The sequence below is a fragment of the Mytilus galloprovincialis genome, chromosome 2, assembly GCF_965363235.1.
Source record: "Mytilus galloprovincialis chromosome 2, xbMytGall1.hap1.1, whole genome shotgun sequence".
Taxonomy (NCBI): Eukaryota; Metazoa; Mollusca; class Bivalvia; order Mytilida; family Mytilidae; genus Mytilus; species Mytilus galloprovincialis.
In genome coordinates, this window is record NC_134839.1 from 177,255 (window position 1) to 200,189 (window position 22,935).

Genomic DNA, 22,935 nt, shown 5'->3' on the forward strand with positions numbered 1-22,935 from the left:
TTCAATTTAATATTTAATTTATTTACAAACGAGATTAGCTTGCCTAATCAATTTGAGGGCTATTTTATACCAGTAGCCTTGAACGCCTTTGCCGATTTGCATTAAAACTATTACATATTAAAATGCACATGAAAGAAGATAAGCATCAACCAATCTTCATCTCCTATACTATCCCAATTGAATCTTGTATTATATTTATGGCTATTTAAAATTTCATTTCGGTATTACTATTTATATATTGACGGATATGTGATTTCGTTTAGTATGTCGGACTTTCAAATCAACCTCTTAAATTTGAAATAAAAATGTTAAAAATCCATTAAAATTATTAAAAAAAAAAACTTGTTTACGACATTTTATAAAAACACAAATTTTCCACACTTAAAAGCTTAATCATTTTTTTTCCTCTGATAAAGCAGTAAGCCCTATCCCTTATGATCAAGTTTTCTCATACAAGCCCTAGAGGCAAAAGCTAACAAAAGAGTGTTCTGCATAGTTGGTAGAGCTTCTATCTCCCGTCGCCGGTGGTCTGGGATTTATGCTTTATCAAATATTAAATCTTTGCAACACTTTTTAGTAGGAATTTTCAATCAATATAAACTTCGATCTTCTCTTTATAAATTTCGATCTTCTCTAGATGGTCTGGCTGATGGTATTACTCACATTAAAGAAAGTCGTATACAGCAGCAATAGTTTTTTTTTAAACAATGTGTAAACACAAATTATATGTGTATTATAATGAGTATGCAGACTTAAATAAAGGACACATCCATGGTTCTTTGTAGAACAAAACTTCGGTACATAGACCCTTTCTAAATTAATTAGTACGACTTGGTCCCACTTTGTGTGCATACAGTCTACGAAATGCAATGCAATCGATCAAAGGAGATGTTTTCTTTATTAATGACATTACCAGCCATTATTTTGTTGTAATCGTGCTTACACACCGTAACCTAGTAAATAAATATTGTTTTAGTTTCAGCTTGATGACCATCTTTAATCTGTGATTTATCTTTCTAAAAAAAGTATCATTGATATAAAGCAATAAAATATCATGTCCATCTATCCCGATGGACATAAGATGGCCATAATGTACTGATTGACCCTGATTAGAGAGCTATTGTTTTCCCATCGTATCGATGTAGGTGTATGTTGGAGAAATATGTCGTCTGCTGATAGTCGTCACGAGATCAAAGAAAAGTGTCGTCTGGCCTGACAGCTGTACTGTTTTTTTGTAATTTTTTCGCCACACAAGCATTTTTATCTTGTAAAAAATATAGGAAATAAAATCGAATTGTGTCAAATGATGACCAATGACTTACTGGCTTCAAACTTTACTACCCTTTTTTCTGATATTTCAATGAGATCAGAACTATTACAATATCCCTTAGATGTTTGCTTTAAATACTATGGTATGGGTACAGTTGCTTATATTCACGTCTTTTTTACTGTGGTGGATGGTTGTCTCTCAGGGTTGTCTCATTGGAAAGATCTCCTTAATTTGAAGTTTAAAATTATAAAGTAGACTCATGGAATACTTCTGTAAGAAATGTCAGTGATGAACATCGATTAATATAAACAATACAGAATACAAACTATCAACATAGCAGAAAACGAACTTTCACAAGAGACAAATATCAACTCACAAACATTTACATATGAGACTGAACAACACCAACCACACTAATATCTAGAGATAAACTCACAAACATTTACATCTAAAGACTGAACAACACCAACCACACCAATATCTAGAGATAAACTCACAAACATTTACATCTAAAGACTGAACAACACCAACCACACCAATATCTAGAGATAAACTCACAAACATTTACATCTAAAGACTGAACAACACCAACCACACCAATATCTAGAGATAAACTCACAAACATTTACATCTAAAGACTGAACAACACCAACCACACCAATATCTAGAGATAAACTCACAAACATTTACATCTAAAGACTGAACAACACCAACCACACCAATATCTAGAGATAAACTCACAAACATTTACATCTAAAGACTGAACAACACCAACCACACCAATATCTAGAGATAAACTCAGGTTGTCTGGAAGGGTATGCAGATCCCACAAACATTTACATATGAGACTAAAGACTGAACAACACCAACCACACCAATATCTACAGATAAACTCAGGTTGTCTGGAAGGGTATGCAGATCCTGTCGATTTGCTCATGAAAAAGAAATAAGTGGGGGAAAAAAATCATGTGGGATGTTGCATGATCTGTGGCACAAATGTTCCCATACCAAATCATGATATCGTCTTGTTAAAATTTGGAGCAGTATATGGCCCCATTCATTAAAATGTGTTTTGTTACCATGAGAGAGACTATATATACCTACACATTGTAAAACGTTTAATAATTATGGATCTACCGTATCATGTAATGCTATTTATATTCATTTATTTACTTATATGTAAGTTATGCCTTCACTCCCTTTTCTCGAACTAGTTTCTACGTTTGCCTTGAAATATATATAATTGTTTGATATTGTAGTAATCATACCTCAAACAACTATATATGTAAATTAAAAACACATGATAATTATTAAGGTAGGTAGGACTTGTTTTTCTCACAAATACGGATATGATTCATTTATATAAATTAACAAAAATACATTTCATTTTGTACCCATTAGTGTACTATTGCGTAGGATTATCTCTGGTTAAATCTTTCCTTTAAAGGGCCACCGCTGGATTTTTTAGAAAAATTCGTCTAGAAAGTATCTACCTCCATTTTTACTATGATTTACGACAAAGATTTACGACAATGATTTAGTCAAAACATGGTTCAACAAACAAGTGTGAAATTAAAACATCATCTCACCTAAAGGTATACTATATGAAGTCAAACTAGTATCTCCATAACGTTAAACTACCAGACTATAAAATTAGTCTTAACCCACTGATTTAAAGATTACCACATAATTTGGATGGATGAAACGCTGAGAATTTATTATAAGCTCATTCTTGTACTACAAACAAGAGCTGATTTTAACTTTTGGAACATTTCACCAAAAACCGATGAAATAAGAGTAAATGACATGCGGGTATACGTTGACACGCAGCAACCACAGTATAAACGAAAGCCATGTACAGATTTCAACAAAAACCAGGTTCCACATTCAAAAGAAAAACAAAATCACATTCAAAAGAAAAACAAAATAAATCTAGGAAAAATACCTTGAAAGTTCTCTATTCAATTAATATAATTGAAAGAAATAGCCACATATTTCCAAGGTAAGAATGGACGAAGTTCTAATGCCCATCATTGATCAATAGATATTCTACGCGAACAAGTGAACAACACAATTGAAGATTTAAGTGTCCGAATCGCTTTTCTGGTTTAATTTTCATAGGGGACACGCAACCATAAATGAGTCAAATCAAGGGTCCTATGGCCTTTATTTGTTTGGCTCCGACAGATATAACAACAAAGGTGCCCAGATACCCGTATCTTGCTAGAGGGAGAACTTGCCTATCATCGAATGTTGAACTTTCAATAGTATATTCAAACTCGGTGAATTGCAAATGACTTGTGTGTCAAATATTCAGTAATGGTTCACTATATGATATGCATATCAGAGTCTGAGATCAAGTGAACAATTACCTCACATGCTACTCTATTTAAAACGCAACCATTCAATTAAGAATGTTAGCCGATAATGCAACATATACATGCAATCAACAATCGCTTATGCTTTTATTATTATTATCTTATTGTATAGGATTTTAACTGTACTATAAGGAATTTAATGGAATATTTTTTGGTGTTATTAAAATTACTAATGGCAATTTATAAGCATCAGATGTTCTTATTTGCCTAGTTGCCAATTTGTTTTGGCAGGAGGTAGGTTCAAATATATTCTTACGTTTTCTGTTCATTAGAAGCTCTAAACAATCTGAAAACGTATTTCATTTGAAATTATCATAATTGTTCTAATAGAAGATGATAATTTAATTACAATTAAAACGTCTAAGAGATTACAATATCAAAACATCCAAACATTGCACCTTTATATAGTAGTCACATTCCAAACGACCGACGAGTGACAGCTGTGACGATGATTTGGTACTTGCATTTGCCAGATTAACGTGAGATGTGTGTTTTCAAAAAAGTTATAATCCCTTTTAAAAATCAATTCAATATCTAGCGATCACATACACTATAAAGCTATCCCTTTCTACTTGTTATGACTTTTGTAGTCCTCTAGAAGTAACATCAAGTTCTTTTGGAAGTAAAATAAGACAATGAAAGTATATCTATTAAGGATACATTTGGGGTTTTGGGAAGCCCCACACAAAAACAAACAGACTCGAAACCCATTTGAAATCAAAAGCTATTCCAAACGACAGAGAAAGCGGAACCACCCATTTTCAAAAAAATGTATTTTACATATTTGATACTTATTATAATAACAATGAACTCTAATATGACTCAAAAGGAAATCTTCAAAGGAAAGCTTCCATTTAAGAAGATTTTTATCGTAAAATTGACTACTAAATGAAAGGTAGATTGTGAGTAAGAAATAGGATAAAGGACATGGTAGATTGTGAGTAAGAAATAGGATAAAGGACATGGTATATTGATATTTTGTAATAAACCAATATAGATAATGTTAGATTTAATGCAAAACGGAAGTTTTTCACTTTATTTAATGCGACAATAAATTTTTGTTTCAAGGGTCTAACACCTTGATAGATAAGTGGATAAAAAAATACCAACTCGAATAGTCTTAGCAGTGGCGGATCCAGGGGGGGGGGGGGGGTCCGGGGTTTGGAACCCCCTTTTTTTGGCCAATCAATGCATTTGAATGGGAGCATATAGTTGGAACCCCCCCCCCCCCCCTTTACTCTGTGTTTGGAAACCCCCCTTTTAAAATGGCTGGATCCACCACTGCTTAGTATATAAAAGACCATGACTTGGCTGATGACCCACTGGCCCTTAAAACCCCAGTCTGAATCGAGCCCTGTCCATACCAGAAACTTCTATTAAAGCACGAAGGAAAATCCCTCATTCAATTGACTATATATGGGAGTTATAAAATATTTTAAAATATTCTAAACAGAGTGTGTTGGCTATGATTGAAGCGAGCTGCACTTTTAACGTTCCTTTATTTCCGTAAATAATCGTGTATACTTTTCCCGTATTCTCACATACCCTTCCTTTTTATATGAATCATGATTCAATTTATATGCAACAAATATATAAATGATTTTCATGTCATTTATTTCATCTTAACATATTCTTTTGACGGATGTAAATTTCAAGATGTTATCATGTTTTTTCCGTAAATGATTCTGTCAAAGTCTTGGTATCTTGTATCAGTTGTATGATTGTTGTTGCCACCAACGGTGGGCGATAGACTAAACGTCATTTAAAAAGTCAAATAAGTTTAATATCTGCCGAAAATCATTAGGTGTTGATTTGAGGACAAACGAATACGGATTTCCGAAATTTAAAGCCAAGCATAACAATTAAAATGTTATAATATTTTGATCATAAATTTGTAATCAATGGTTTAGTTTTTATTCAAAATCCATTTAATTTAAAAAAAAAATATAAGTAATTCCTTTATCAGATATAAAAAATGTTAAAACTTTCCGCATTCAGAAGAAATAAATAAATCATATGAACGAAACAGTCATGAATTACAACAAATATGATACTGACACAAATTATTCTTTTGTCAGATATATAATAAAGCAAATGATTTTTTTTTTGGTGTGAACTGGCTTTTAAAAATTGAAGAGAAAACTGAGTTATAGAATTTTGCTGTTTTTGCATGGTACTTTTGCTGGGAACTTGTGTACTGGACATTTTGATATAGCCAACTCGGTTGTAACAGACCAATATTTTGCGGTGGTACGCATTTATATTCAAGCTGAAGACTGTAACTTTATGGCTTTGTCGATTTTAATTATTGTTGGGGTTCGATCCACGGTGGTACAGTTATGTTTAAGAAATTCAATCTTCCATTACCATCCATTGCGAAACCAAATGACAGAGATAGTTATCATACCGTCGTATTGGTATACGTGCATACAAAATGTATGCTCCATCTCTACTTCGTGTTGACCATCTGTTGATTATTGGCAATGACATCTCGTTCAGTTATATTTCGAGAAAGTGTAGATAGAAGTACAAGGAAAATATGTTGATCTTCAATACGATCATTGGTTTTCAATTGTATTTTTAAACCCAGAGTACTTTCTGAATATCTGGCTGAAAAGTTTGAGCCCAAATGCCATACATTCTCTTTCAAACTTGAGCATGCTAATATACCGAACATGTCAGTCACTCTTTATATGCTCGACTTTATGATATTGGTCGCTGGATAAAAAGCAACAAATATAGGAATTCAAATTTTGTAGAGGTCAATCGAAATAACACTTATACCGTATTAAAAGTTAAAAGTAGATTATATATGGAAAGCTTGAATAATACAGACATCCTTAAATCGATGCTTGTGAAACAATTGATTAAAACAAATATAAGATTATGTCTATAAATATAACTTGATATTTGTCTCCTCGTATTGTTAACAATATAAATATTGAGTAGGAACTAAAACGGCCTACTCGGAGTTAAGATCTGATCATACCCCAATAAGAAAGTTATATATATTTACACGTTTGTTACAAGAACTAAAAATAAATACTTTGTTGTAAAAATATCTGCTACTTGACTCTCATATTGACATCTTTTGATGCATGTTATGTGAGAACAGTGTTTAAAAAATATACAACTAAATAGAATTTTTATTTTTAATTTATATTTTAAATTGTATTAAAGCTTTGAATGAACTGATCATTATTTATGAAGCTGAATTATTGGTCACTCTGAGATGGATAAAAAGCCACAACTTTCTAACTGTCTGCATATCTAAGTGGTTTTATTTTCCAGGTGGGCCCTATCAAAGGTTGAGATCTTTTGAACATTTTTATTTTGTGATAATTTATCAGATCAATTGACCATAAAACTGACCACAGGGCTGTAGACAGATATCCATATGTTAAGATGTGTTTCAATATTAACTGGTTTGGACAGATTAGTTCTATATTATTTAGTTTTAATTGTTATTTGCTTATAATTGATATAGTTTAAAGCTCATTAATGAGAATTACTTGTAGTATTACGATTTTATTTGATTTAGCTGTAGTGAAATCACTTTCTTGACAAAATTTTATCAGTTTTAGTTTGTGTTAAAAAAATTTATTCAATATTTGTGTGTCAAACACATTAGTTGAATAAGAAATCAGCAATAGGTTCAGTACCTTCTTTCCACTTTAGTTTCTCGTATGGAGTGGTCGTAGTAATGGAATATATAAGAGGGATCATTTGGATTACCGTGAATAGGCTGAGGAGAATTAGTTAGAGGTCTTAAAAAGAGGGGGGGGGGGTCCTCGTTCTTCATATTTATTATTCGGTTCATTTTCTCTATTCTGTAAATCCCATCCACACCCTCATGTTAAGTATACGTAATAAGACAAAAATAACTCACACAATTATACATTACTATAATACATATAACTGACATTTTTTTAATTTTTTTAATAATAATTTCTTATCTAGGGAAACTCGAACTTTATATCAATTAGTTTTATTAGTACATCTTGTACAAAGGCTAGAAAGATGCACACATAGAACAAAGTGAAAGGAGTCAATTAAAAACAACAAACATGGAACAATATTATAAAATCAAACATCAAATGAATCGGTTTCTGATATAGATATTTGTTTATACTAATATGGGTTAAATGGTAATTTTTCGCGAAGAAAAAAAGTGATAACATCTCATGTAAACCAATATGTACAAAGAGGTTTCAAATTTCTACTTATTCTATCGCCTTTGTATTTTATTGCTGTTCCAGTCTACGCAATTACCTTGAATAGTCCAGTACTATCATGAATATCGTTTTGTTTTGTTTAAAACAACTGTTACATAGATTAAAAGGAAAACACTTGTAAAAACAGATGCGTTTAATATTTTATAATGTTGTCATTCGCTACTCATCGATTTACATTAAGGATCAATTTAAATAATAAAAAAAAATGATATAATAACTAAATGCTAATGGAATCATGAAATTTTCATATTCCAATTATTATGATCTTCTAATATTTATGTTTCACACATAATTATGAGTTCATATTATTTTGTTTTATTGGTATGTTGCAGACTTCTTTCTAGTAAACAGACGAAAAATCTAATATATACTATAAAACCTGTGTTTTGATACAGTGTCCTATTTTTCTTTTTATAAATTGAAGAATAGTTGAAATTATATAGTGGGAAACTTGAAACACAAAGTGTAACCATTGTTTTAGATGGGAGGAACCAAAATGCGTCATTGCTATTTCTCACTTACACTAAATTCAGGTCCAACATTATTTGTCCGGTGGCGAGTTAAAAATCAACTTCGTATTTTGTTCCGGATGGCCTACTTTTTACGGAGCCCTTAGTTTCTTTTGACCACAGTGCTGTATGTCCTTTGCCTCGCTTATTCACCAAAATATTTTAATACAAATCAGTGACAGATGCAATAAAACGTATAACGAGTATAGTAAGGAGATGTGGTATGATTGCCAATGAGACAATTATCCACCAGAGTTCAATTGAAGAGGATGTAAGCCAGTTTTGCTTTTATAATGTTTTTAAATGTGCACATGCACTCAGATCTAAAATAATTATAACTTTCCTGGTGCAGTTTGTACAGTGCAACATATACACACGAATATTAAATATACATTCTTGTGGTCAGTTAATATATAATTTACACATAAATATGCAGTTTCCTAAGCATTTCAAAATCGTTTTAAGAAATATGCAAACGACCTCACTTTCTAAACACATTTATAAATTTGAAAAAAGTAACCAGTAGCTTAAAGCGATAGCATCGATAGTGTCTGGTAATATATTATTAAATTATGACACATATAACGATGAAATAAAACAGCAAATTCGTTTCATCTTTGACAATTTCCTTGCCATCACAACCAACACACTGCACATAACCTAATACATAACACTAATCCATTTACTATGACAAAAAATAATAATAAATGTATAGTGTATGATAATGAACTGATGAATGCATGGGTGGTCCCTAACTCATCGTATGACCCGAGAAAACATTTTGTCTCCGACTAAATAATAATACAGTGACAGTCACTGTAGTTTGTAGTCTATAAATTTTAAGAATTAAGATTAACTTGTTGCTACTTGATTTACAACATATTTTTTAAAAGGGTAGTTAGTTTTTAATATGAGCTGACCAAAAGAACTAGATTATTTAAGGTGGTGATATTTTTGAATGTTCACAGAACTATAATATTGAGTTGCAAGACGGTGTTTTTTCAATATGCTTGTTTACGTTTGGGTTATAAAGTTGAAGATTAAAAATACAATTGCAATTATTCGACTGCAAATGCATTTGAAGCAAATAAACATTTTATTGTCTTTACACCTTTGTTTTCATCCTACGGCTACTCGGTACATGTTAGATTTAACATCATACTTTACATTATTCTATTCGTTGTGGTTTATTTCATTATTAGATTTGAATTTGTATTCGTCTAAAACACTGAAATGTGATTCTGGTGTAATATCCCATTGTTCGACTATCGTGTCTGTGTTTAGTGTGGATTTCGTCATTAATTCAAACGACATTTTTTGTTCATTAATTTTTCTGTTGTGAGATATACGAGTCCCATTTATCTGGAAATATAAAAAAGGAGAAGAGAGAAAATGCACACGGAATTTGCTTAATTTATTTACACGTTTCTACTTTGCATTGTTTTTTTAAGTGGCAAAATCAGTTGATCCAAATAAAGATATTTTATAGCCTGTTCATACAAAGGATTTCGAATGATTTTATAACGTATCATAACCTCATGTCGGAAAATTGAAGATATATCCCAAACTATTATGCTAATACAATTGGGAAATGAAATGGAGAATATGTCAAAGAGACAACCCGACCAAGAAAACTTAAGAACACGCAGTTGTATACAGCAATATTATTTATGGTTTCACATATTGAAAACCTCAATAAAAATATCATATTTGAAAATAAAATTGACACATACATACTCTTAAATGCAATTATTCATTCAATGACCGATATTATAAATAAATTATGTAAAATGAACAAATTTATGAAGAACAATCGTAATAAAGCAAATCGCTCATTTCTTTTTCTTATTAAGGACAACCTAAAATCAGAGTCCGGGCTCTGACCTGATATCATAGTTACAAAAGTTTACAAATTAAATTATTTATATTTAAACATTATATTTTAGATTTAATTTATTAAATTACTGAGAGAAATTACCCACTTTTCAAAAGAAAATTCGTTGGGAAGTGGAATTAGGTTAAGTTTAAGATATCAGCATCTTTTTTCTAACGTTATTGCATAGGTGAAGTTTTTTGTAGAAAATGTGACAAATTTGTACAAAAGTTTATTTTAGTTTGATTACTTTATAGCAGTAATTTACATTTTGACACTGTTACATATTTTTAATGTGTGTAAGACTTATCTCTTCAATTCAATATCGCGACATTAATTTACTTTATGGGAACATATACTCAAGGACGACAAAACACTCTATAATATTTATTCCAAAAAATATAATTTATATAATAATTCGACATTTCTATACCTGAAGAAAATAATTTATGAATACTTAAATTTTTTTTAAAGTAATATGAATCTCTCTGCAGTTAACATCTCTTTCTATCTTAAATAGAGTGAACTACATTTGTAAGAGGAAAAACTGGGAAATGTAGCTTAAATAGACAATTTACATTCATAAACATTGTCGTAAATTATGTTTATTTCTTTAATGTGAAAATTATACTAGTTTTAGTGAATAATTATTAAAAATCGACCCACACTTTTGCAGTTATATAGATAATATTTCTGTCGCGACATAATTAGTAAATAAATGACTATATAACCAAAATGTATGACACCATCTGAGAGTAACTCGCACAAATAAAACAATTTTCCCATAACTAATACATGTGATCGCTGGGGCGTTATATTTTTATTTTTGTAAATGCATTCATTACCTTAACCTACGATGGGGAAAATTTGAAATATATTAGAAACATTTACAATATAGTCAATCATAGAATCATTTGGGTATGATATTTCATACATTAAAGCTCGTTGTCCAATGACTATATATTGTGTACGCTTCATTTTCTTTCGTCAACACATTTATACATCTTCTTCATTTGAAACGTTTATCCGGGTTGAACAGGTATAATGTATATGTGATAATGGATTTTGTGTAAATGGTGATTGAAATGTATCTATATACTCATTAATGTTATAGTTAAATTAAGAGAAAACATTTCTAAGAGAAATATTGACGCCAAACAATTTTTTTTTTTACGAGCGATTAAAATGTTTTTGAAAATTTGTCACCCTTATCCAGGACGTGAACTCGGACGATAAAACGAAAAAGTGATGCAGATAAAAATGTTTCTCAAAAGGGACTCGACTCTTTCTTTCTATTTGATTTTTTTTACTGGTTTCATGGCGTTGACTATTTTTTCTTTCTTCTGGAAGGCCCATTGCTTACATATCCTGCGATAATTGTATTTCATACTTTTTCATTCATTTTAGCACTTTCACTGGATAATTTTAAAAGGTCTGTATTATAAACTATTTTCCAAAAACACAAACAAGTTAATTAGCATAATATTTCAAATCTAAAAACGTTTGATATTTTTTTTTTAGCTAAACAATTTACAAAGATACAAATAAAAATGGGAAATGCACAATATTATATTTTCATTATTTCATAACCGTTCAATCATTTAAAATTATATCTATTTTAAATTGCTTTCATTTTTACATAAAATTTAACATGCATAAAAATTGTATAGATTCAAAATTGCTGCATTTGATCAGTTGTTTAGTGTGAAAAACAAATAGAATCATAACATGTAGGAGTTATTATATATTAATAAAGATGAAAAATATGAGCGAACTGAAACCGTTTTGTGGGTCGTTAAACGTATGTCGTTAATGTTTTCAAAATTTGTGGTTAGCATAAATGACGTTTCAATCTACATTTGTTAATATATTTTGATTTATTACCAATGTATAGGAAATTACTATGTAATGACATTGAGAATACTAAGCACTTAACATTGTAAATAACAGTTTAAAAGTAAGAGTACTGATTTACCAAAACAATGAAGTATATATGTCAATCATCAACTGATACATACATGGATGAACTATGATGAAGGGGAAATTTAAAAAAAAAGTCCATAAAAACTTTGTTGTTTGTAAAGATGAGAAGTGAGTTTATATTTCAAAATTTTAAAATGGTCCAAAAACAAATTCTGATATTTTTTTTTTTATTGTAGAATAACTATTTTATGAGTTCTGAGAATAAATCATGGTGTCTTACCTCTTTGGCAGAAAGATGAGTAAGCTGACATTGAAGTAGCTTTATTGAGGTCTAAAGCATCGGGCCCCCTCCATGAATTATCTAATACATTTAGTCGTTGATGACTGCTACAACTGCAAGAAATGGCACAGCAGCTTCTTTGAGAATCGTCCCTAGGGGTGTCATTGTCCCCTCGAATATTTGAACTTTTATATAGTAAATTCTCATATCCGCTTTTCATTAATGAATTATTATCCCTTGGGGACATACCTTCAGATGTCGCTGGGGTACACAGTTTCCAGTCTGTATTTGCATGCTGCTTTGCTGTGTCCGAGGGCAAGGAATACACTGATCCGGGTGTGAAATACCCCGAATGGGGCCAAGTCCCATACATGTGAGGATAGTTTCTATCACAATTAGCACCATCGGCATACGAGGGTATATGCCACCCACGAAAGGCATACGGATTCATAGCCGCCATCCAGAAATGTTTTCTTTGCTGTTTTCTTAATCTCACTTATTTCTCAGTTAATAACTCGTTCTAATATAAGATACACAATACAATTTCATCAACGTAACTATTCGGTATGTCTTACGGTATACTATTTCATCAGTTGAGATGTTTATGGCGTTGACAAGTATTCTATCTTATTAAGTATCCAGTTCTGTTTTTGCGACAGTGCCTATTAAAATAATACTACACATCGATAGCTTGCTATCTAGATATTGATTGGTTAGCTGTAACAACAGGCGGACGATATAAAGACATACATGACCTCACGCGAGGTCAACTGACAGTTATCGTCGCTACGGAACAGTGATTGCCTTCGTTCGCTCGCGCATAAAATTTTCTACAAATAAAACATAGATAAATGTTATAAACAAAGCAAACGTTCATTTGCTATTTCTTTGTTTTTCTAACATAAATCACTAATTTGATTATTATAAAGTTTAATACAGATCTTGGGACCACCTACATGGGATAATAGACAAATGGTAATCTTATTTTTTATATCTGTAAACGTTAAAAGAAATAATAATAACAAACCATTGACATGAAATTCTATCTGTTTATAATTTTCATATATATTCTGTGTATTCCTTACCTTTTACATGTTTTGTTTCAAATTCTTTTTAACTTATTAATTAATTTGAAAAGTAAAGGTGCATTAAAACTCTACTCTTTTACATTATGATGAATTTGTTGGAAAGAAATTATTTATTATAAACATTCTTAGAAGAATTAGGAACACAGAACTTTTAAGATTAATTTTATTTAATCAAAAGTTCAATCTCTATAAAAAAAATATAAAAATTAGATTTTAACAGCCATTATTAAAACTGACGTTTACAGCTAAAACATGGAGTTTTTATTCGAAATTGATGACACATTATTCATTTGGGCTTGTTTAAAGCCAATAAATTAGTTCGAACAATATTGATCAAATATAAATAAAATAATTGCTATAAAATTTACCATATAAACTGTAAATGATGTTTAATCAAAATGAAGAAATAAAATCTAAATAAAAAAAACGACATATATATATCCAATACTTAAACAAAAACAGTGTAAACATATACTCAAAAGATATATGAAATATAAAAAACCACAATAAAGCATAATTCCACTAATATATATTTCATATATTTAATCTTAATATGCAAACCTATCAGTCGTTAAAGGTCACCATTTAGAAAATTGTAAATAAAATAAATAACGGTTAATAAATAAAACAAAATACCATAACATTCAATAGTAATAAGGAAAATATCATATTTATTATTCATTTTAAAATAAAACATTAAGAAATGCCAAAAGTTGCTAGTCTCTTTTTTCAATTGTTAAATTTCTACATATTTTTCTAAACTATTATCAAGTTCTGTATTACACACTTATTTGATATGAAATTCGTATCACTTTGTTGAAGCCAAACCGTATAAATAAGTACAATCAATGCAGATATATTTTCATTAATTAATTAAAAACTTCATTTTCAAAAAGTAGAAATGTATACAAAAATTTCTTTGTAATAACACGAACTTACAACATTAATAACCAAATTTTGTTGATTATGATGACGTTCAACAATTATATTATTTACGTATAAAATATATTCATGAAGATATTGATACACTAAGAAAATATCAATATTGTAAGTGTTTTGCTCGTGAGACTTGAAAAAATCAAGTTTAGATATTCAATAATCCAAGCTTTTGTTCAGAAATTAAATTAAATTTAAACGTACCATCTACGCATCTAAACTAATTCAACACCCCTTCATGTATTTGTTTAATAACAAATATCTATACTATTTTTATTTAAATGAAATAACTAAAAGATAACATGAAAAATTTCCATGAAATAATCATCGAAATTTCAAATTAGCTTTCAATACGAAATTTAACTATAGCATAACTAATATGGTTCACCATATGTACATTTCTGAACATTAAAACTGTTTCGGCTCTTATCATTTTTTGCATCCATTTTGTCGGTTTTGAACGTCTTTAATGGGGGTAAATCCAGAAATGAATTTCGACGCACACAATTTATAACGTGTTGGTTTATTCATTTATTGAAATAAGTGATTGAAAAGTTATTCAAATTTGAAGCTATATACGACGATTAAAAAAAAAGCAGCATATCGTTTATAAAATTAATTTCTAATTTTTCGTTGAAGTATATTTCAATACAATTGCAAAATTTACATAGCGTATTTGGGCAAACACTCATGTTAAAGATGTTTCAATGTTATAAAAAGAATCTTTTCAAACCAAACGAAAGAGTACGTACCTTTCTATAACTGAATATATCTACCAATAACCAAATATACTTAGTATATCTGTCCTATCTAAAAATGTAAATGAATATGATATAACTTTCATGTTTTGATTTTATGAGAAATTTTGTTTTTATGTAAATCCCGAATGAAATCTCGTGCTAATTGTGGAACAAACTTTGACCATTACTGTCAACTTAAATGAAGAAAATATAATGAATGCCATACCAATTTAGATTAGTAAGATGAATTCTACAGTCTGTTTTATGGAATATAGAATGTTTTTGCTTTTAGTAATAATTATTTATCACACATATAGTACATATATAACATACAGTTTACTAATTATTCATATTTACTATACCATGCTTAAAACATCTTAACTTTTTGTTTTTATGATAATGTCGTTGTCATTTTAAATACTGCAAATTGATGTTTTACTCCAGTATAGTATCGTATACTCAAATTAATTATTATTATAAGTGTTTCCCTTTTGTCTGGGTCTTTTTTTGACGTAAGCAGAATGAAAGCAAAAAAGAAAATTATACACACTGAAAATGTAGGAACTGAAAATCTTTACCAGCGAGTAGAATGTTTGATCATATAACAGTTTAATTTGTATCGGAATATTTTTATTATTTTGAAAATGTTTAGGTGCAAACTGGTACTTTTTTATGTTTTGTAAAGAATTGCGAAAAATTGTACAAACTATAAAGCATTTGCCCATACAGAAAAAGACAAAAAGGAAAAAAAAATCTAAAAACTAAAATACATTCGAAGCGCTCTTGATTTCAACTGTTATTCTTGATTCAAATGCCTTCAAGAAATTATAAACTAAAATGCGATTAATTCTATTATACTTTCTTATTGATTTGAATTTTAATTGGTAGAAGTAAAGAAGATAATAAATATTCTCAGAGATTTTTCAACTGTAATAAAACTTTTAATTTGATTATTGAAAATATATATCTGCTAACAATTTTTATAGTCTTAAAATAAGCAAAATAGTAATATTCTTACAAGTTTATATACGAATTTGAATCCAAAGTCTTGTTAATAGTTATCAAAGGTACCAGAATTATAATTTAGTACGCTAGACGCGCGTTTCGTCTACATAAGACTCATCAGTGACGCTCATATCAAAATATTTATAAAGCCAAACAAGTACAAAGTTGAAGAGCATTGAGGATCCAAAATTCCAGAAAGTTAAAATAGTCTAATAAAATTAAAATATTAATGTAAAAGGGACAAACACACCACTGGACAAATAAAAGCAACAGTAATATACCACTTTTTATAACCTATTAGTTTATTTACATTTTGATTGTTTTCATCAATATCGGTATGTTTATCAATAAATAAGACGCATAAGATATACTAATTCAAATCATTTTTTGTTCTAAAAAAGATATATGACAGGAGTCTATTGAACTATCAAAGATGATTTGTTTATATATGTTTGTAGTGTTACAATTTCAAGTTGTGTTCATGAGTCGTTTTTGGTGCATCATCATTTTATTTTACATTTTTGTAATAGAAGTCAGTAAGATATATTGTAAATTAAGAAGATGTGGTGCAAAATGACAACTTTAAACCAGAGACATAATGACACAGAAATTAAAAAGTTTAGGTCATCGTACTGCATTACACAATACCGCACAGTCAGCTATAAAATGGCCTCGAAATAAAAATGTAAAACAATTCCGACGAGAAAACAGACGGTATAATTTATGTTCAAAACAATTAACTTGCGTAACTTTTTATTGTTTATAATTAAGAGGCATCAGTAATTTTTCGTTAATTCATTCTGAATATGAATTTTCTGTGGTTTTTTTTTCTTTACTTTGAATATACCTTTGGTCATTTCTGTCTCTCTTTTTCAGGGGTTGATAACATGGGTAGGATGATTTTCATTTTCCAGAATATTTGATGTTTAGTGTTTATATTCACAGGTGCTAAATTTACACATCATCTTTGATTACATATTATCGAATATGGAACTAAGGCGTCTACTTTTTAGTGAGACATTCAAGAATTGAAAATTGTTTCTTATTTTCATGAAGAACATTGAATTTCAGACGAACAAATTTCCTCACAATTACATCTTAGTAAATTTTAATACAACACAAAACCCACAAATGAATTATATACTTGTAAGGATACGATACTTTATCGTTCAATTTTTATTCATCTGTTTTAAATTGATTAATGCAGTTGCTCCTTTTTCGTAAAGTGCTTTGAATTTCTGTCGGGCAAATATCTGCTCATCCTGCAGTTAAAATAAACCGACTTTTCCATTTTCCATTCGACATTAAAGTGGTTTCAATATAGGAAACACATTAAAATGAATGTTGTTCGAATAAATAACTATTTCATATCATCTGATTTTATTTGCAACCATCAGTACGTTTTCGTTAAAGTACTGTTTTTTTATGGTTCTTTCTTCGCCCTTTGGATGATGGATTTTTATTTCATCTTTCTACACATAACTTGTGAAATGTTTGATTTAATGATTGTAACTTTTAGAAGAATGTTTGTAAAAAAATTAGGAATTGTTTCGGTTTCGAGGATCCAACCATTATAATCGGTAATCTAACTGATCATTTATATTCTAAGTATATTCAGCTCATTTCTCTGCATGAATGCATAGTTCAATAAAAACAAAGTAAAGAGAAGGACATATAGCACATTGCCAAAAGAAGCATAAACAAAACCCTTGATAAGATCCACACAGCAAAACACAAAAACAAAGATTGAGCAGATCAACCTTAATCAAAAGCCAGACAGAACTTTGCCATTTTATAGCTGATTATGCTGTATGGGCATTGCTCATTGTTGAAGGCCGTACGATGACCTATAGTTGTTAATTTCGATGTGATGTAGTCTCTTGTGGAGAGTTGTCTCATTGGCAATCATACCACATTTTTTTTAATATATTTAGTTCTCCTGAAGTTCTTCACATCCCATTCATTAAGAGGTATCCATCAAGTTGGTCATGTTGAGTATAAACTGGTCATTAAGTTACTTTATGAGACAAAGAAGAACATGAATGTTGTTAAGACACTGACATTTAGTAAACGCTCATGCTGGCGTTTATAAAATTTTGAAGAAACGACTCCACCGTTACCATCAAAACTCTAGTTGAAATAGCTTCGTTGCATGTTAGCAGCAATCCTTTGTCAACAATAGGAAACTCTAGGCTTGTGATATCTTATTAACGTAAAGACATATGCTTAAGTTGCAGTTGCTACTGAGATGTTCCAACATAAAAATGGGGACTTAAAGTCATATCTTTTGACCTCAATAAACTCATCATAGATACCAGGATTTAAATTTTATAAAAGAAGTTATTAACCGACACATCTTTCAATACTTATCTGGAAGGCAAGGTATGAAGCGGGGACCAAGCTTCGAATTCATGTGATAAATTTGATTAAAAAAGTTTCAAAAGCGTTAACTAATGAGTGAGACAAACATTGGCTATGTGTTTAGGCAACGATAGTTTAACCGTTAACTAATGAGTGAGACAAACATTGGCTATGTGTTTACGATAGTTTAACGATGTTCAAATCTCACAAATTAGTTAAAAAGAAAAAAAAAATAACCAAAAATACGAAACTCCAAGAAAAATTCAAATCGAAAAGTCCTTTATCAAATGGCAATATCAAAAGAGCAAACACGTCAAATGAATGGATAACAACTGTCTCCTGACTTTTTACAGACATTTTCTTTTGACGAAAATGGGGATGAAATCTGGTTTTATAGCTAGGTAAACCTCTCACTTGTATGACAATCGTATCAAATTCCATTATATTGAAAACAATGCTGAAACAGAATGACCTTTTATTCTTTACAATGTTAAAAACGTTGTTTCAACTTTGAAGCTTGCGAATTACAGAAATCAAATAGCAGTGCAATGTAATGTTGAATAAAAAACAATCCCGTAGGTGACTCACAACAAGAACATGTCTCAGTTGAATCGACGATTGATTTTTTAAAGGATAAGATTATTCGTTCACTAACATCACAAAATTAAAAGAATACAAGACCCCCAGTTTTTAAATTTTATATTATTCAAATGTAACAAGAACTAATAAACTCATCATATATACCAGGATTGCAATTGTTTATGCCGGACAAACGTAAAAAAATATAAAAAAGTAAAAACCAAACCAAAGTTACAAACAAACCGAGTGAATAGCCAAGAAGGGTCGGTACTGGGTATGTGGACATAGTACGTGTTTCCTGCTATTCGTGTATACCCCAAGATGTGAGTCCTCACTCAGTCAAACATCGCAATCGGGAAAAGGATACACTAGGTGGAATACAAATAATAACATTCTAGTATCTAAAGATCTAGGACTGCTTAAAAATGTCGCAAGTGAGTTTACGAATAATTATATATCGTATTGGTCAAACAATTCGTTATTGTGACCATGCAACCTATGTAGTGTCGATTCAAGTCGTTCTTCCTTATTACTTTGGTGGGGTATTTTTGTATTTTCGTCTACAAAAGACTCATACATGGATTTCGAATCAAAATAAGTAAATTAGTCCAAATAAAGTACAAAGTTGAAGAGCATTGAGGACCAAAGATTCTTAAAAGTTTGCCAAATACAGCTAAGGTGATCTAGCCCTGAGATAGAAAAGCCTTATACGTATTTCAAACATTCAAAGTACAAATGAAGCCCGTATAGTGTGAATATGCATGAGAACAACGCAACAGTTGGTGCTTATTTGAAACCCTATTGAAACTAATCAAATATCTTTATGATCTCATTTTAGAGATTTTTTTGTGAGAATCAGTTTTGTGTTTTGGTATAAAACCACTAATTCATAGCCCCATTGCTTTCTATGTTAAATTCTGCAATTTCAAGCATTTATGGCTACTTTGTCTTAAGTTCAAATAAAGTGGCAGTTATTTCATGTCAAAACTGTACCTTATCCTGACTTGTGCTGAAAGAATCAACATACCTTTAATTGCATATTAGAGCGTACTGGTTCCCCGAAGTTTGATAGTACAAAAACAGAAACTTCTGAAATGTGCCCTCCTATTAAAATTTCATATACTTCTTTATTATTCAAGTAAAACTTTTGAACAAGGGTTCTGCAGTGATACCAAGTTCCCAAGCTTTCATTTGATACAAAAACTACAAAAATATTCCCACTATTGACAAAGATACAGCTATGTGTAGGAACTATTTTGTTTAAAATATGTACTACTTACTAACATGTTCTTTCCGACCGGGCCTGAATTAGTGGTCCTATACCTTTTACAAAACATTTGTTTTTCAGTAGGTCATCTCTATAGAACAATGTTGACTCTTGCTTTCAAATGTGTAGTGAATCATGTAAGCGATGCCAAATCAAGCTAATTAACATCTATACATTTAATGGATAACCTAGAAGTTTAATATAGTTTGTATATTATTGCCAAATATAAAAAAGTTCAGAAGTTTAGGACCAAAAATTCCAAAAATTTTTGCCAAATACGACTAAGGTAATCTATGCCTGAGATAAGAAAATCCTTAGTATTTCGAATGACCTAAAATGACCTTTTCAGTAAAACAAAAATGTTGAATAGTGATAAATTGTATAGTAAATGATCTTGGACCGTTTGTGTCTATCTATCATTGTTGATTTTTTTATAATGAAGAAACAAAAGGTCACATTGGTCGAGGTTTCATAAGCTGACATGACCTAAATATAACAACTTAAGAATACCATTTTACATATCTTAAATTGCAAGGTAGGTCTTTGAGATAGAAAGAGATAAATGACTAAACTAATATAAAGTATGATCATTTGTTAAAAACGAAATTAAGGAACAATTTTACCTACACCAGATTCTTAATTACGGTGCACAATATACTTATTATTAATTATTTTACATTCATGTATTTTTTATATTATTCAAATATAAAACCAATCTTCATTCAATATAAATGACAGTCAGTCTTTTCGGGGTAAAACAAATGCAAAGGGTAGCAAATAAACTCATCATAGATACAAGGATTGAAATTTTGTAAAACTCATCAGTGACGCCCGAATAAAAAAGAAAAAAAGGTAAATAAAAGTACCAAGTTTAATAGCATTGTGGACCAAAAGTTTCTAAGTGTAAACATTGTTCGCGTCTTTTAAACAATCATTGTAAAACGTTTATGATCACATAGTCAAGAGTAGTATTAATTATAAGACATTAAGGTACAATTTTTACAAAATTATATAAAATTCTCCAAAAACGAAAAAAAAGGCAATAATAGTATACAGCTGTTCGAAAGTCATAAATCGATTGAAAAAAACAAATCCGGGTAACACACTAAAACTAAGGGAAACACATCAAATATAAGAGGAAAATAACAGCATGCGTACAACACTTATGTGCACATTGATATTGTAGTGTGCTTTCATTCCACAATAATATCATATGGTTTAATTTGAATGCTATTTTCGTATACACAACTTATAAATTAAGCACTTATACTAGGACTAAATTTATTAAAAATTTTGATCAAAAGTACTGAAATATAGCTGTTATTTTTGATAAATAAGATGCTTCGTATTCTTGTATTCTGGACAATTTTTGTTTGTGGAAGTTATACTTTTTAAAATAGTCTTCTTTTATTCAGAAGCCTTACAGTTTAAATACATATACCAACATAAGAGCATCAGTTATCACATTTGTATATGTCTAAATCGAACTATGACAACAAACAGCGTTATACTACTGTTGTCTTTATTTATTGTACAATTAGAAACAAATTTGGATCTTTAAATCTTCAGAGATTGACAACAAATAATGAATTTATATTATTAAAACGAATGCTTTCATCGATATAAAGATGTTTACCTAGATGGTTAGGTTCTTTGATGTTATGACCAGACAATAATTGTTTATTTTATAACAATGATTTTTCTTTTAAAAATAAGATTTTGAATATTTTTTCTTCTTTATTTGTCACATACTAAGATTTTATAGTATTCATCTTCAATCAAAATCTGTGGTCGCTTTATATATAATAAGATGTAAATTTCAATGTTAAGGTAGTGTGCAGACAATCTACATCTACAAAGATATTGCTAATATATGACATACATAAAGTTAACAGATTTTTTGAGATAAAATTGTAAGTATCTGGATAACGTATATGCCTCTGAAATTGACACATTGGGGACCCATTTAAAAAAAAACATTCGTTTTCAGTCTGAAAACTACATTCCATTCTATTAACAATTTGTAGCAAACACAAATCATAATTAGTAAGTGATATCCTCATAGATATCGGGACTAAAATGTTTCACCCTGGACGCACGTTGTGTCTAGATGAGACTCATTAGTGAAGCTCGAATGAAAAATGTAAATTAAGACCAAGTAATGTACAAAGGTGAAGAGCAATGAGGACCCAAAATATCTAAAGGTTTTGCCGCATACAGCTAAGGTAATATATTCCTGTGCAAGCAGAGCTTTAATATTTTGATAGATAATTTATGATTATGAGCATGCCAATAATAATGTATCTCGCAACATTCCGCAATATCCCTCTATAATCATGATAATCAAACTCAGTTTTTATACCATGTAATCGACAGTAGATGATTTAACTTTCAATATACGATTGGAAAAGCTTAATTGACCTTTCAAAATATTCATATATGTAGATTATTAAACATCTTTCAAATATATTTATAAAAAAGAAGATGTGGT

General features: G+C 30.0%; 1 protein-coding gene across 1 annotated transcript in view; it reads right to left on the reverse strand.

Annotated features, from left to right (window-relative positions):
• Positions 1-13,161, reverse strand: part of LOC143062628 (uncharacterized) — a 35,692-nt gene extending 22,531 nt beyond the window's left edge. Inside the window, exon 1 of the mRNA XM_076234295.1 lies at positions 12,469-13,161. Within this exon, the coding sequence (XP_076090410.1) occupies positions 12,469-12,928 (460 nt within the window). The 5' untranslated portion in view covers positions 12,929-13,161. The remainder of the gene's footprint in view (positions 1-12,468) is intronic.
• Between the last annotated feature and the right edge of the window lie 9,774 nt (positions 13,162-22,935).